At 42.7% G+C, this 15,910-nt stretch overlaps 1 protein-coding gene across 2 annotated transcripts; it reads left to right on the plus strand.

The window, feature by feature from the left end:
• The first annotated feature begins 6,473 nt into the window (after positions 1–6,473).
• LOC124139472 (zinc finger protein 346-like) lies at positions 6,474–15,694 on the plus strand. 2 transcript variants are annotated; one of them, XM_046506545.2, is made up of 7 exons: positions 6,474–6,559; positions 7,366–7,487; positions 8,963–9,087; positions 10,097–10,277; positions 11,920–12,012; positions 13,079–13,302; positions 14,667–15,694. In XM_046506545.2, the coding sequence occupies exons 2-6, from the start codon at positions 7,373–7,375 to the stop codon at positions 13,285–13,287; spliced, it is 723 nt and encodes a 240-aa protein (XP_046362501.1). In that variant the 5' UTR covers positions 6,474–6,559; positions 7,366–7,372; the 3' UTR covers positions 13,288–13,302; positions 14,667–15,694. The 2 variants fall into 2 exon arrangements, with proteins under 2 accessions (XP_046362501.1, XP_046362502.1); XM_046506546.2 differs by having other exon boundaries at positions 8,963–9,009.
• The last annotated feature ends 216 nt before the right edge of the window (positions 15,695–15,910 follow it).

The following is a 15,910-nucleotide window of genomic DNA, read 5'->3' on the forward strand; positions in this document are numbered from 1 at the left end:
ATGGTGATGCTGAAGACCTATTCTACCCCGGATCATCACGGGTCCCATCATGGTTGGAAGTGCAGAACGCTTAGTTTAACATTTCAAATCAATTAAAACGGCAGTTACTGGTAATTATAATACTTTAAAATGGTAAACTGAAGTCTAAGCAAGACTCTTTAGTGAAACGTACATAAACTTGGACAGAGAAATTAATCATTTAACAGTACTGTGGGTCAGGGTGTAAAACCAGTTTGCTGACCAATAGTTTGCAGCTTTTTTGTAAAAGCCACATCCTGGCATCTGATCACATGACCAGATCACATGATGACGGTGGGGCAGAAGCCTCCATGTTTGGTCCAGACCTCACGGTTTACTTCATGTGGCAGAACACAGAGATGTGATGTATTCTTTACATCCATACTGTTTCAATAAACACATGTTCTAAAACACAACATATTCGTTTGAAGTAATTGTTAATTTAGACAATTTGGATATTTGTGTACCATGCAAAGATTTTGTTTCTATTTGTATTTTTCTGAACCTTATAATCAGCTACCATGAATTAGTATTCAACGATACACCATCTTTGTAATAATAACGCTGTAACCCTACAACGCACCATTTTTTACAGACGAAAAGTGGAAATAAACTTGGTGAGAGAGTATCAGTGTAATGTGATTCTTGCCTCAACAATGTCTCTCTCTCTCTCTCTCTCTCTCTAAATTGTGCCTAAGCATCAATGTGCCAAAGATGGTGTTCACAGCTATTCCCCTTATTTAATTGAGAAAGTGTAGTGTTCGACACTAACACTCATCCGCTGGTCCGAGTCTGGTTTATTTCCATAAGGACTAGTAAAATTAAATAAATGCTAGAGGTAAAGTGTCGTTTTGGGGACAAACAAAGTAATCTAAGTTTGTACGGCTTTTGAAATCAGCGATATATCGACTCTTATCTCTTAGCTAAACCAGTAACCTAAACAATGTGTGTGGTGTAGTGGTTACCTTCTTGACTGGTTTCTCATTCTAATCACACGCGCTCACTTGTTGTATGGACATGATAAAGTATCTACAATTTAAAACCTTATTTTGTCTTGTAGAGATCCAACAGGACCAACAACAAACAAACAAACACAAACAAACTCTGCTGCGACTACGAGAGGCCGGGTAGACTGTGGTTACAATATCAGGCGGAAAAGGGAAGAAGTACACCAGCAGACGTGACTGCTTCTGTGTATCGGACGAAGCCATTGAGAATGTTTCAGCGGGGGCCTCTCTGCCTGGTTCACACCGGGTGGGTTCTGCCCTGATTACCTCCGACGGGACAAGAGATTGGTGGACCTGGTCCGAAACATGTGGCGTCCATAGAGTGGGCAGTCCGTGTGCAGGGAGCAGCGTCCTGGGTGTTCTCGACCAAGACCCTGAAAGGGAAACGAGCGACTTGCTCACGTTGCTTGATAGTACAACATACATTTGTCCACACCATCGCATGTTCTTAAAGTGATTTTATGGCTGATTCTATCGATTATATGACTGATATATCAACCTGTACCGGTACCACGGTAATTGGATTTCGCAGAGTAACGCAGGGGACTTGCTATCATGGAAAGCATATTCGATTATCAAGCAATGTTTAGAATTATTTTCATGTTTTACAGATAAATATGTATGTTATTCGTGCACACCAGACAAGCAGCTGGAGTTCTTGGGATGATATTTACTCTGAACCATAACTGTCTTGTGCTCCAGAATTGTTCGTTGTACTGTTCAATAGTTGGGACGTGAAGCACTGTCTTCATTCTTCTTGATTTCCCAGTTCCGTCAGTTCTTGTTATGCAATGTTCAAATGCAATGATGTCTATTTTCATATATCTGTTTATTAAGCAGAACGGCATTAAAGTTTTAGAAAACTCATCTGTTGTAGGCCGGTGTACTGTCCACTCAGACATTGTAGGCCGGTGGACCCCACTTGTCTGTTGTAGACCGGCTGAATGTCCACTCGGACATTGTAGGCCGGTGGAATGTCCACTCATCTGTTGTAGGCCGGCTGAGTGTCCACTTATGTGTTGTAGGCCGGTGAAATGTCCATTCAGACATTGTAGGCCGGTGGACTGTTCACTTGTCTGTTGTAGGCCGGTGGACTGTCCACTCAGACAGTGTAGGCCGGTGGAATGTCCACTCAGACATTGTAGGCCGATGGAATGTCCACCTATCTGTTGTAGACCGGCTAAATGTCCACTCAGACATTGTAGGCCGGTGGAATGTCCACTCATCTGTTGTAGGCCGGTGGACTGTCCACTCAGACATTGTAGGCCGGTGGACTGTCTACTTATCTGTTGTAGGCCGGTGGACTGTCTACTTATCTGTTGTAGGCCGGCTGAGTGTCCACTTCTGTGTTGTAGGCCGGTGAAATGTCAATTCAGACATTGTAGGCCGATGGACCCCACTTGTCTGTTGTAGGCCGGTGGACTGTCCACTCAGACATTGTAGGCCGGTGGACTGTCCACTTGTCTGTTGTAGGCCGGTGGAATGTCCACTCATCTGTTGTAGGCCGGTGGACTGTCCACTCAGACATTGTAGGCCGGTGGACTGTCTACTCAGACATTGTAGGCCGGTGGACTGTCTACTCAGACATTGTAGGCCGGTGGACTGTCCACTTATCTGTTGTAGGCCGGTGGACTGTCCACTCATCTGTTGTAGGCCGGTGGAATGTCCACTCATCTGTTGTAGGCCGGCTGAATGTCCACTCAGACATTGTAGGCCGGTGGAATGTCCGCTCATCTGTTGTAGGCCGGTGGAATGTCCACTCATCTGTTGTAGGCCGGTGGACTGTCCACTCAGACATTTTAGGCCGGTGGAATATCCACTCAGACATTGTAGGCCGGTGTACTGTCCACTCAGACATTGTAGGCCGGTGGAATGTCCACCTATCTGTTGTAGACCGGCTAAATGTCCACTCAGACAGTGTAGGCCGATGGACTGTCTACTTATCTGTTGTAGGTCGGTGGACTGTCCATTCATCTGTTGTAGGCCGGTGGACCGTCCACTCAGACATTGTAGGCCGGTGGACTGTCTACTCAGACATTGTAGGCCGGTGGACTGTCTACTCAGACATTGTAGGCCGGTGGACTGTCCACTTATCTGTTGTAGGCCGTCGGACTGTCCACTTGTCTGTTGTAGGCCGGTGGAATGTCCACTCATCTGTTGTAGGCCGGTGGACTGTCTACACAGACATTGTAGGCCGGTGGAATGTCCACTCATCTGTTGTAGGCCGGTGGACTGTCCACTCATATGTTGTAGGCCGGTGGAATGTCCACTCAGACATTGTAGACCGGCGGAATCTTCACTCAGACATTGTAGGCCGGTGGAATGTCCACTCATCTGTTGTAGGCCGGTGGACTGGCCACTCATATGTTGTAGGCCGGTGGAATGTCCACTCAGACATTGTAGACCGGCGGAATCTTCACTCAGACATTGTAGGCCGGTGGACTGTCCGCTCATCTGTTGTAGGCCGGTGGACTGTCCACTTATCTGTTGTAGGCCGGTGGACTGTCCACTCATCTGTTGTAGGCCGGTGGACTGTCCACTCATCTGTTGTAGGCCGGTGGAATGTCCACTCAGACATTGTAGGCCGGTGGACTGTCTACTTATCGGTTGTAGGCCGGCTGAATGTCCACTCAGACATTGTAGGCCGGTGGACTGTCTACACAGACATTGTAGGCCGGTGGAATGTCCACTCATCTGTTGTAGGCCGGTGGACTGGCCACTCATCTGTTGTAGGCCGGTGGACTGTCCACTCATCTGTTGTAGGCCGGTGGACTGTCCACTTGTCTGTTGTAGGCCGGTGGACTGTCCATTCATCTGTTGTAGGCCGGTGGACCGTCCACTCAGACATTGTAGGCCGGTGGACTGTCTACTCAGACATTGTAGGCCGGTGGACTGTCTACTCAGACATTGTAGGCCGGTGGACTGTCCACTTATCTGTTGTAGGCCGTCGGACTGTCCACTTGTCTGTTGTAGGCCGGTGGAATGTCCACTCATCTGTTGTAGGCCGGTGGACTGTCTACACAGACATTGTAGGCCGGTGGAATGTCCACTCATCTGTTGTAGGCCGGTGGACTGTCCACTCATATGTTGTAGGCCGGTGGAATGTCCACTCTGTTGTAGGCCGTCGGACTGTCCACTTGTCTGTTGTAGGCCGGTGGAATGTCCACTCATCTGTTGTAGGCCGGTGGACTGTCTACACAGACATTGTAGGCCGGTGGAATGTCCACTTATCTGTTGTAGGCCGGTGGACTGTCCACTCATATGTTGTAGGTCGGTGGAATGTCCACTCAGACATTGTAGGCCGGTGGAATGTCCACTCATCTGTTGTAGGCCGGTGGACTGGCCACTCATCTGTTGTAGGCCGGTGGACTGTCCACTCAGACATTGTAGGCCGGTGGACTGGCCACTCATCTGTTGTAGGCCGGCTGAATGTCCACTCAGACATTGTAGGCCGGTAGACTGTCTACACAGACATTGTAGGCCGGTGGAATGTCCACTCATCTGTTGTAGGCCGGTGGACTGGCCACTCATCTGTTGTAGGCCGGTGGAATGTCCACTCATCTGTTGTAGGCCGATGGAATGTCGACTCAGGCATTTTAAGCCGGTGGACTGTCCACTCAGACTGTTGTGAGACCCTGGTCGGTCAATTCGTCCAATGTGGGCCGCTCGGCTGTCATTATGGTACCTATTCATCATGCGTAAAATACTGTATTCATCATTCCAATACTCAGTCGTGTAAATCGCAGAGTGTCAGAGCGTTGATCAGGGTAATTCAACATTTCATTTGTTACAACTTAGCACTTCAGTTCTGATGTATAGTATAGAGTGCTGGGTCGGACTAGGTCGGACTGGGCCAGACTGGGCCGGACGAGTGTTGAGATTAGTCACTGACGTGGGGTCGCTCGGATCGTCAGTCGCGGTTTACACCAGTTGTCAAAACTACGTTGTTTGCCTGTACCGTCACTGTAATAAATTATTGTCACTGTCTGCCTATCGTTGACGACATCTACGTAGAAGTGTTTGTTGTTTGTGCTCTTTTGTTTTTATAAACAATTAGAACATGAAGTCTCATTGAAGTGTAGTTTGGATAAATACATTTATGTGCATGCACGGAGAACCTACCTATTTGATTTTCGCTGACACTGCAGTCTCAGTACTGTCTGTGTATATGAACAAAAAAACAAAACATTCATTTCGTTCGAAAAATTATTTTGAGTGATTTTGTACATGTTTGAAATAAGGAAATACGGATTGTTTAACTTACGTAGCAATATATTCCAGCTCTCGTAGGGATTCCTGTAAACAATCCGTCCTGCCATGCAATTCAGTTGTTAACAGCACGGGCAACTACCACAGCCGTCAGGGTGCGATGACATACAGTCAGGTCACACAGTGTAACCTGCCGATCTTCATATCAACCGAGGGGACACGGGTGGCCCAGTCGTCTACTAAGGTTGCGTAATTCGCTTAGCACAGTTGATCCCTTTGGCACACCAGAAACCGTATGATTGCATGTTGGTTCGAATCCCGGTCCGCTACGATTATGTTTCTAGGTTTGTCAGCACCATACCCGTGCTCGTGGGTTTCATTAACGTGGTAAACGTCGAAGACCTGCATCACTTCTGCCTTTCCTCTCGCATTAAGCTGACACGGGGTGGCATAACTGGAATACCGTTCAAGGCGGCGTTAAACCCAACTCACTCACTCACTCATTTCAGTCGACTATTACGACAAGCATGAGGTGTTGAAGTCCTATGTTACCTTGGCATCCCAACGTAAATTTGAACTGTTTTGTTTTTTGTTTTTTTAAAACAAAACATGACATTTTATTTATAATGTGTACCACAGATCGACACGCCTATATACAGCAAGGTCGTGGTGATGGCACGAATAATATGTATATCATCAGTTGGCCGGGGGCACGGATAGATTTGAGGTTATTTTGGGTAATCTCGCCCTTGCTTCACGCTTGGCAACCAATTTGTTATTTTTTTTAGATTGCTCTCGAAGCGGCCCTTAGCAACATGAAGTCATGTCGCAAATAATTGAAAATAACGTCATCTATTGTTCATAAAACGATTTTATATGACGTCGTTACAACAGTAGATAACTAAGAAAAGAGTAGAATAGCATACTCGAAACTATTCTACAAATTAATTCAGTCTTATAACGTCTTTGATATATGTACGTCTATGATTCTGGGCGCACGCTCACACACACACACACACACACACACACCCTCTTGGAGTGAATGTTACTCTTTGTTAGACTAACATTCAACTAAAGGTTTAAAGGGACTACATCGATCGTTATTTTATAGTCTTTGACCTATTTTTTTAATTGTTATGCATATTTTAATCATAAAGCTACTTAGAATTTATAAGTATCGGTAAGTACAAATGAAATAAATATGAACCAATGGGAGTTAAGCAAACCATTATCTCCGCGCTGCAACGAGGCCGGTATTGACTTCCGGACATCAACACATGCTAGGAGAATATTTATCAAAAGCCGCCTAAACTGACGTTTTTACGGTTTGTTCTGACATGATTTATTTTTCCCTCGTTTGTTATAATCATGTACTTGTGTCTGTTGGTGTGGATCTGTTACTGTGGTTAAGGTTAAATTGTTTCGGGTTATTCTGGCCACCGCAGTGAGATCTTGAGTTGATGGTGTCATTTTTGGTATTTTAGAATTTGGTTTATATCATTTTTGTCACCCCATTCCTAGTCCATACAGTGTGGGCAAATACAGGATGTCACTTGTAGTATTTCAGGTCGGTGATACCAGCTGATTTAGAGGTGTATTTTGTTCAGCATTATACACACTAACACTACAATTATTATAATTATAAGGCTATTTAAAATATTAATTCCGTTTGGAAGAGTTTGATAACATAATCATATTCGGAAAAAGTGTATGCTGTGTCCAAGGCGACAAAACACATCTTACCAAAATTACTGTTACCATTGTTACAATCTTCATGATCTACCAACTGACCAGACTGCAATGTCTACTATTTGTCCTGTCACAGATTTCATAATCACAAAGTCTTTCTCTGATTTCGTTACTAACTAAGTACAGAAATTATTTTTTTCCTGAAGAACAAACACACAAATCAAACGGATCTTTGAACACAATCATGCTGAAATATTAGCGGGAAATCAGTCCAGGCAGATGCATTCATCTTTATCAGCTGCTACATTTGAGAGCACATAATAAAGAGCTGTGACTATCGTATGTCTATGTTAAAGTATGGGAGTTACGATTGTCGTAGCGTTAAGATCGCTTTGTGCAAGTGGACTCTGAATTATTTGTTTTCCAATGTTGCTGTTTCCAGGAGCACAATGTCGACTTGTTTAGTGTGCAATCTCACTGTCAATTCACCGGAACAGCTGCAGCAGCACATGAAAGGAAAGGCTCACAAGAAGAAGATGATGGCTGCAGGAGTGTCTGAAGAGGGTAAGATCAGTTGCCTAGCGCAGTGTTTGAAACAGTTTTAAGATCTATCAAGACAGTAGGCATGGTAGGGCAGGTGACCCATAAGTGTTGCCTGCCCATCTTCAAAGTTACCTGCCTACAGACATTATGAATATTGAAAAATCGAAAAAAAATGAGACAAATTGTGTCTTGATTCAGTTGAAATAATGCAAACAACTACTTGAGAATAACATCATCAGAAATCCCCCCGGCCCCTACAATCATGACAATAGCAAAAGGTACCATTTTAGCCTCTGGTTAATACATGTACCAAGTTTGGATGAAAAATCTTTCACAGTTTTCAAGTTAGGCTCCAGAAAGGAAATACAAACAGACAAGATGATGACTATAATATATCTGAATAAAACTGAATACATAAGTAGTCTTAAAATTATCTACCAAACAGTCTGGCAGATGGAGAAAATGTCATGCAGCATGTCAAGTTACCAGCCTCAGGCATGCAGTTCTTCAGGACACTGGTCTAGCATTGTTGTCTTGGCAGAACCTTGTGCTGTGCCCCTCAGGAATTGTGGGGATGAATGGGCCCCAGTATCCCATACTGGTTGTAAGAGTTCCCAGTACTCTTATCTTTGCTTATCTAGAGTCTGCTGCTGACCGACTCCGTGGTGTAGTAGATAGAGCTCGGTGGTTTGACTGAACCCCTGGTCTCATAACAAAAGACTTTAAGATGGTACTTGCTGTTACCCTGCCTGGGGATAAAGCATGGACTGTGTGGCTCGAAGTCACTATAATAGGTGTAAGCATGAGGTATTCATGTTAAACTGCGGCATGGAATCTCAGTGGGCTAGTAGAAAAACAACATAAGTCGGAACTAGTACAAGCAGCTGCACACACACACACATGCACATCGCTATGTGAGTGAAATCATTTTGAGTCATTGTTGAACCCCATTTTCAACACCTTGAAGATGTCTCCCTACAGTGAGTGAGTGAGTGAGTTTGATTTTACCCTGCTTTTAGCAATATTCCAGCAATATCAAGGCAGGGGACACCAGAAATGGTCTCCTTGTAATATCGCTGACTGGTGTAAATCAAAATTCACTCCCTCATTCACTGTTTTCTTGGCAGAGTACTCTGTTGCTTTGGTATATCCGTAACAGTCATCCCATTTCCAATTCAGTACATGGATGAAGTAGGGCAGAGTCATGAGGTGGGGTCAGATACAGCATCATTACCTGTAGGGTTATTAATAATCAAGTCGTGTGTGCACTAGTGCAAATATCAGTTCACACGCTTCAGCGTATTGTGCTTGTAATCCGGACATCATTTTTGACGTCATTCGAATCTTATTCTGACATAAGGTTTGAATTACATCACACAAGAAACGACATTACAGCTGAACATGCTCAAGGTTGTCGACATTATTTAATAATTGTCGTTTTCCAAGATGGCGGTCGTGATCAGTACATGTTTCTAAAGCTTTGATATTGTTTCTAGGACCGACAAGTGCAGCAGCAGTAGGCGCAGTTTCACAGGGACAAGAGGTGAGCCTCCCCGATAGCAGCAATGGAGTTCCGCCCACACAAGTATTGCAGGGCGACTCTCTTACCGGTACTAATGGAGTAAGTTTAACTTTAGGAGGGTTGAAGATGTGATGGCCTTTCACAAGACACAGGGTCTTAAGCATTCAAGCACTAACACTTGCTAAAAGTGACTGTGTTGTTGTCAATAGTGGCTTCTTTATACTGAAAGTGAAGCCTTATCTATATCACTGCCACAGTATTTCTCACCAGCTAAACCTTCAAACGTCACTTTATATATGTAAGTACAGTAAGGGATAGTTCCCATTTACTAGGGCTAGTGAATGTTTCTAACTGCCATCTTCCCAGCCAGGGATTTTACTGAGTATATACATCCAGTTTCCACCCTTGCTGAACCAAACTGGAATTTATGGGCTCAATCATAGCGCCACCCATGGCTATTACGAGTTCCCTTCTATGTCCCTTCTACTGACTAAGATCAGATTCAATTTCTCACATCGCTTGCATTTGCTTCAAACGAAATGGCAGCGCCCAGTCAAGACGATCTGATTGTGATCAAAATCTGTATTGTGTTGAAACAGGTCTTACTTAGTGAAATGCTTCTGATCACTTGAGCACCTTGATTAAAAACATGAAAAGATCTGGTATATATCTGTTGACACTGATTTGGTGGTACACATGTTTTTCAAATCCTGCAATTGACCAAATATACACGTCAGCTTACGAACCGGATGTCGATTTTGTTACGCGAATTTGATTGGACTATGCATAGACTCGTTAGACTCCATAATTCCAGCCTTATTCGGCAAGGGTTGAAGCTGGACTTTTATATAGTCAGTTAACTCCCTTGCCTCGGTAAGATGCTAACTTCTGGTCAAAAGTACTCCTTATGGTGGGACGTGGAATAACCTACCTTTCCACTCATCACTCGAAAGGCCTGGCTTCAATTAACCACATTGGTACAATATGTGAAGCACATTTCTGGTGTCCCCTGTTGTGATATTGCTGGAATATTTCTAAAAGTATCATAGGATCCTATTCACTTGCTCACTTTGTAATGCTGTGGTGTGACTTATTATTTCACTAATAGTCGGGCAGTGTGAAGAAGCGGAAGTCTACAGAGGGGGCAGAGGCAGGGATGTGTTCTCTCTGCAACATCGTCTTCAATTCCACCGTGCAGGCCCAGCAACACTACAGCGGCAGCAAACACTTCAAGAGGATGAAGATCGTCCATGGCAACGTAGAGAAAACACAGGAAGACGGCAGTGGTGGTAAGGGATAAAACCGTGCAATAACTTTGTTGAAAATACAGTTGAACTGAAAATCTAGCTGGTTCACAAACATGTTCAGCATGTACAGAGTAACAACTCAGGTAAACATGGTTGGATTAACAAGACCATCTACACATTTAATGATGAGGAATACAAATAACCATATACTTTTATACTGTGCTACAGACTTGTCAAGTTTATGACACAAGTACTTAAAAATTAGTCATATCATGAAGAATTACTTGTGTATTATATATACATCATGATACAGTATATGCATGTATGTAAGATAGGTATGTGATAAATCGCAAAGAACAATGAAGAATGAAGTGTGCTTTGTTTCATAATAACACATTGTTCTATCTTGATGTCATTTCTTTGTACGGTTTTCAAAAGCTGTACAAACTTTGATTACTTTGTTCGTCCCCAAAACAACACTAGACTAGCAATTATTTAATTTTACTGGTCCTTAAGTAAATACACTAGACTCGGACCAGCAGACCAGTGTAGGTGTCGAACACTGCTCACATTGTACATCATCTAGTCAGAAACCAGTTGAAGCTGTAATGTGATATGATTGTTCCCAACAATGATGATACTGCAATATGTTCAAAAGATGTGTTTAATCCTATTTTCAAATATGGCCACCATGGCAGCCATTTTGAAAAGTATTCATAGCCATTCAAAATATAATGAAAATTAGAACATGTGTATCTCGGAGTGGGGCCCTTTTTACCTTGACTTGACCATTGCACTGAGCCATACTGAAATCGGATACTTCATATGGCCTTTACTCAGACATTTGGTTTAAAAATTTCATGAAATTTAGTCTCTTTATAGTAAGTAGTTGGGCTCATTACATTGGCTACATTGGCTACATCTTTGAACTTGGCACTTCAGCTTTGATCCTAACATGCCTCAAGTATCTCAAATGAATTTCCTCACATGGAAACATCGTCTGCTCAGAAATCTCTTGAGCAGTGAATCTGACAGTTGACATGCTTGTACCCACCAATGATGACACCCACATTTTTCACAAATTTGTATGTTTATGGACATTTTCACTCATTTTTCTTCAGTTTATGGAATTTGGTATTTGTTTAGTTAGTTGTTGGATTTATCACATATTCTGTTTTCTTTTTGCATTATTTACAGTTTTGATCTTGTTTAGTGTGTTTAGACCATTCTCTTAATTTCTTTAAAATTTATTTCTGGGGGGTCCAAGGCCTGAACATGGGGGTCCCAGGCTGGTGACATGTGGTATGGTTCAACAGACTTTCCAAAGAAGAGTACCATGGCACTATAGCTCACCTGTCATCAAATTAGAATATAAAGACAAAAATGTTGTTGTCAGCACTGATGTTCTAATATGTTCTGACTAAATGCTGAGGACTAACATTAACATCATAGTGACCATAAGAAACATACGTGTCAAAGTTCACCTCCCACATTCTGGCAATTTCAGAGAAGTTTACAGAGGCAAAAATGCATACTTGCAAGTCCCTTGGTAAAAGCCTGGTGAACACTTCTACAACTGATGATATAGTTAGTGTTTTTGACTGTCATGATCATGACTATTGTAAGAGTAGAAATATGTTGATAGTGCCCTGAATCATACATGTACCCGTGTCTGGTGTTGCAGAAGCTGTGTCTACCAAGACGAGCGGCATGTTATACTGTGGCTTCTGCAAGATACAGGTCAACTCCCAGGAGCAGCTAGACAAACACAGAGAAGGTGGGGAGCAGCAAGCTGCACATGTATTGTTAATGTCCCACGCAATCAATCTGGTCTCCCAAGTCCTGTACACCTGTAAAATGGTAGCATTCTATTCTGTTATACTAACAAATAATTGGCTCTTGGGCAATGAAGTTTAAGATGTTTGTGTATGGTGGCAAATTTGTTTGTTTAGTGCAACCAGGGTCAGGCATTGTATTTATCTCTCAGAGTGAGTGAGTGAGTGAGTGATGTTTAACGCCGCTTTGAACAGTATTTCAGTTATATCACGGTGTGTCAACTTAATGTGGGAGTGAAGCCAGAAGTGATGCAGACGTTTAAAACTTTTTGGTGCTGACAAACCTAGAAACATAATTTGGGCAAATCGGGATTCAAACCCACAATCCTAGGTTTCTGGTGTGCCCAAGGGACACAATGCCTTTGCGATGACTTAGCCACTCGTGCCCCCTTCTCTTCAAGAGGTAAGATGATTCCACGTGAGGGGAGGGGGACCGAGAACATGATTAATGAATAGGTTTTCCTTATTTTCAGTCATTGGACATGAATGATTAAAGTACACCCCCTGGGGCCGGGTTAGAATAGGTGGCCTCCACCCCATTGCGGTTGTAAGAGGGGTAGTCAGGGCCGGTGACCTGTCTGATGCGTTTGGAATGTTGCTAATGTTTTCAATCATTTCAATCTATTCAATCATCTGTGAAACAGCTAAAATATTGCTGACTAGGGCATTAAACAACATTCACTCACTCATTTCTTGAAATAGACACCCGTCTTCAGCAACCCATGCCTGCTGTAAAAGGCGACGATGCTTGTCATAAGAGGCGAAGAACAGGATCAGGTGGTCAGGCTCGCCGACTTGGTTGATGCATGTCATCGATCCCAATTGAGTGGATCGATGCTCATGATATTAATCACTGGATTTTCTGGTCCAGACTCAATTATTTACAGACCGCCGTCATATAGCTGGAATATTGCTGAGTGCGGCATTAAGTAACAAACAAAAGTAAAGAAATGGACACAATTTAGACCTTGATCCTGCCTTAACAGACAAGATAACTTTATCCTGCAGGCGCCAAACACAAGAAAAACCTTGAAAAGTTAAAGACAGTGGCTCCAATTAAGAAGGGGAAAGCGACGCCGGACCCTACTGCTGTCAAGGAAAGTGACATCCCGATGACATTACCATCTTTTGAAACATATCTCTCTACAACCTTTGTGAAGGCCAAGGATCAGACCAAGTCCAGTATGCCATCTCTTGACTCCTACCTTAAAAGTTGAACCTGCGGCAGCGAGGTTTGTACTATGTTGTGTCATTTCACTGCCAGAGCACTGAGACTGTCGTATGTCCTGTACCTTACGAGGGCTGTAAAACTAAGATGGCTTTTTCAAGATTGCCTCCAGTTTGTAAACAGCTGGGTTTGTACTGGTTCTACGGTTGTGTGCCTAAATCAGCAGGGACCTCATTTCACTGTGTAAGCACTGACTGTCGTACTTCCTGTACCTAACGAGAGCTGTAGAACTGAGATGGCTTTTTCAAGATGGCTGCTAGTTTGTAAACTGCCAGGTTTGTAGATGAAGACTGAACTAAAAACAAGAACCCCCTTTCACAAACTGATCCTAGGACCACGATGATCGGAACTCCTATACTTTAACACAGACTTACGAGAGTCTAAGTGCTACAGTTGACATGGTTAGACATGTAAGAGTCCTCTGTCCATCAGCAAATATTTTTCCCAGGCTGGAAGAAGTCCCTGACCTGGGTCACTTCCCATAGGCTGACAACTGAAACTGAAACACTGTCAAATCACCATCACAAAACCCTATCACTCCAGCTGTAGTTTTGTTGTGGCAGTGATAGTGCGACTGACTTGTTGTTTCACTTGAGACTTCCATCTGTTCTTACAGGAGACATTACTTAATGTGAGTTTGATCATTCCTGAATCATTGATAGTCCGTTTTATACAAGCTAGTATAGCCTTGATTGATCTCATCAGTACTTACAATACCATGTTCACCCATTGTTTCCAATGCCATCAGACCACTTCTGTGGTGTAGTGGATTGAGTGGAAGGTTGGTGGTTCGATCCCCAGCTGTGCCATACCAAAAGTCTCTGAAAGATGGTACTTGTTGTTACCCTGCCTGGCGCTCGGAATTAAGGGGCTAAAAGAAGGACTGGTTGGCTCGGACACAGTACACTGTGTCTTATTGGGGTATTCATTTTAACAAGCAGCATGGTATCTCAGTGGGTTAGCGCTATAAAACTGACATTAGTCAAAATTATCACAAGCAAAAATACCACACCACACTACACACCACTCATGCGTGCACATCACTATATAGGTGCAATAGTCTTGAATGTAACTTTAAACCCCATTTCATGTCCCCTTGCCTCCATGGCCATCAATATCTACATTGTGATCCCTATTTGTATTCTGGTAAATTACAATGGTTGATTTGATTGTGGTTTTCTGGTTGCTTTTTGGAATATTCTAGTTTTAAAAGATATAGGTTTTTATGAATTGTTGATAAGAAGGAAAGACGAGACTCGTGGGTTCACCAGTTTATTTTAAGATTCTTATTAAATAGTTTTCCCATGTACAATCCCTACCTCTTGTCATAATTATGGTTCCATACAGATCAACTCTTCTCCTTTCCAGATTTGCAAGATTGTGATATATATTGACTCAAACAAGACTTTGATCGTGCCATTCCTGCAAAATTTTGATGTCAGTGACAAGTTCCAAATGGCTAACCAAGGCAGTTAACATGAAGACACCACATGAAGAGTGTGCACAAGATCCCAGGAAACCCAGTAACCACAGATACCTTCAACCTCCGAGACAACAGTTACCCAGCTAGTCATGGGGCCACACAGACTGTGGTAGTTCTCTAGGGTACCAGACGACCTTCTTGTCTGATGGTATCTCTCCATCTTTATATTTTGATCTTAGAACAAGATTTCTTTGAAGTATCATGTCGCTGTGTCAGTTTTTCATGAACCCCCTCTCAATCTCACCGGCCCACCACCCTCTGTAATAGATGATTAGTGCATAAGGCTGGTTTGTTGAACAAGTCATCTAAGGCACTGAAATTGCAAGAGTTGCATCCCTTGGACATGCCAGAAACCATTGAGGGTTCGAAATGCAATCATGTTAAGTTTCTCAAGGCCCAGTGGAATTAATTAAATGCTGGCCTGGTGATCTACTGTTATTTGTGGGGTACTATGGATTAGTTTTCATAGAGATGGGAATCTGGCGCTCACTGGTTTTCCTGTAATAATTTTATTTTCATTTTATAAGTCGGTAAGCATTGAACTTTGTGGAATAAGAATGTAGAAGTTTTGATAATCAGTATTAACACGTTTTGGTCAGGGCTAGCAAGATCAGTTATATTTTTAAAGTGACATATTCTGGATGGTGTCAGACACTGCATTTAGCATGTTTAGAAAAAATATGATTTATACTTTTTATGACGCATTTGTTCATTTTTTGTTCTGTGCATAAGTTTGCCCTTAAGTTTGTGAATTTTAGAACAAGGTGTTTTGTATAAGTGTAAACACTCTTTATACAAGAGTTTTCGTTTTAGGGAAATAACTACAAACCACCTCTTACAACATTTTAAAGATTTTACCTGCTGTCTACATGGTCTACACCAAGTTCTGTAATAAAGCAAGAAATTAAACTTGTTTGTCCTTTCATTAATGTATCATGCAAGTTTTATTTCTTGTTGTGCTCATTTGTTGTGCCAGCTTGAAAGTGTGACAAAGACATAGTTCCATTTGAAAAAACACATTTATCAGGATTGTTGGTTAAACAAATTCAATCTAAAATGTATTTTGTTTTCTTGGACTTGCGAAAGTTTTGAGACTGATCAATAAGCAAAGACCCCCATTGTTCCGACC

Source organism: Haliotis rufescens, unplaced genomic scaffold (genome assembly GCF_023055435.1).
Source record: "Haliotis rufescens isolate VD_foot unplaced genomic scaffold, xgHalRufe1.0.p SCAF_1, whole genome shotgun sequence".
NCBI classification, from domain to species: Eukaryota; Metazoa; Mollusca; class Gastropoda; order Lepetellida; family Haliotidae; genus Haliotis; species Haliotis rufescens.

What these genes read in the sequence shown, in the direction of transcription:
- LOC124139472 (XM_046506545.2), top strand. Translation starts at nt 7,373, where the DNA reads ATGTCGACTTGTTTAGTGTGCAATCTCACTGTCAATTCACCGGAACAG. An exon ending in ACAGGAAGACGGCAGTGGTG is followed by an intron (nt 10,278 to 11,919) that starts GTAAGGGATAAA and finishes CTGGTGTTGCAG; the next exon opens with AAGCTGTGTCTACCAAGACG. An exon ending in GCTAGACAAACACAGAGAAG is followed by an intron (nt 12,013 to 13,078) that starts GTGGGGAGCAGC and finishes TTTATCCTGCAG; the next exon opens with GCGCCAAACACAAGAAAAAC.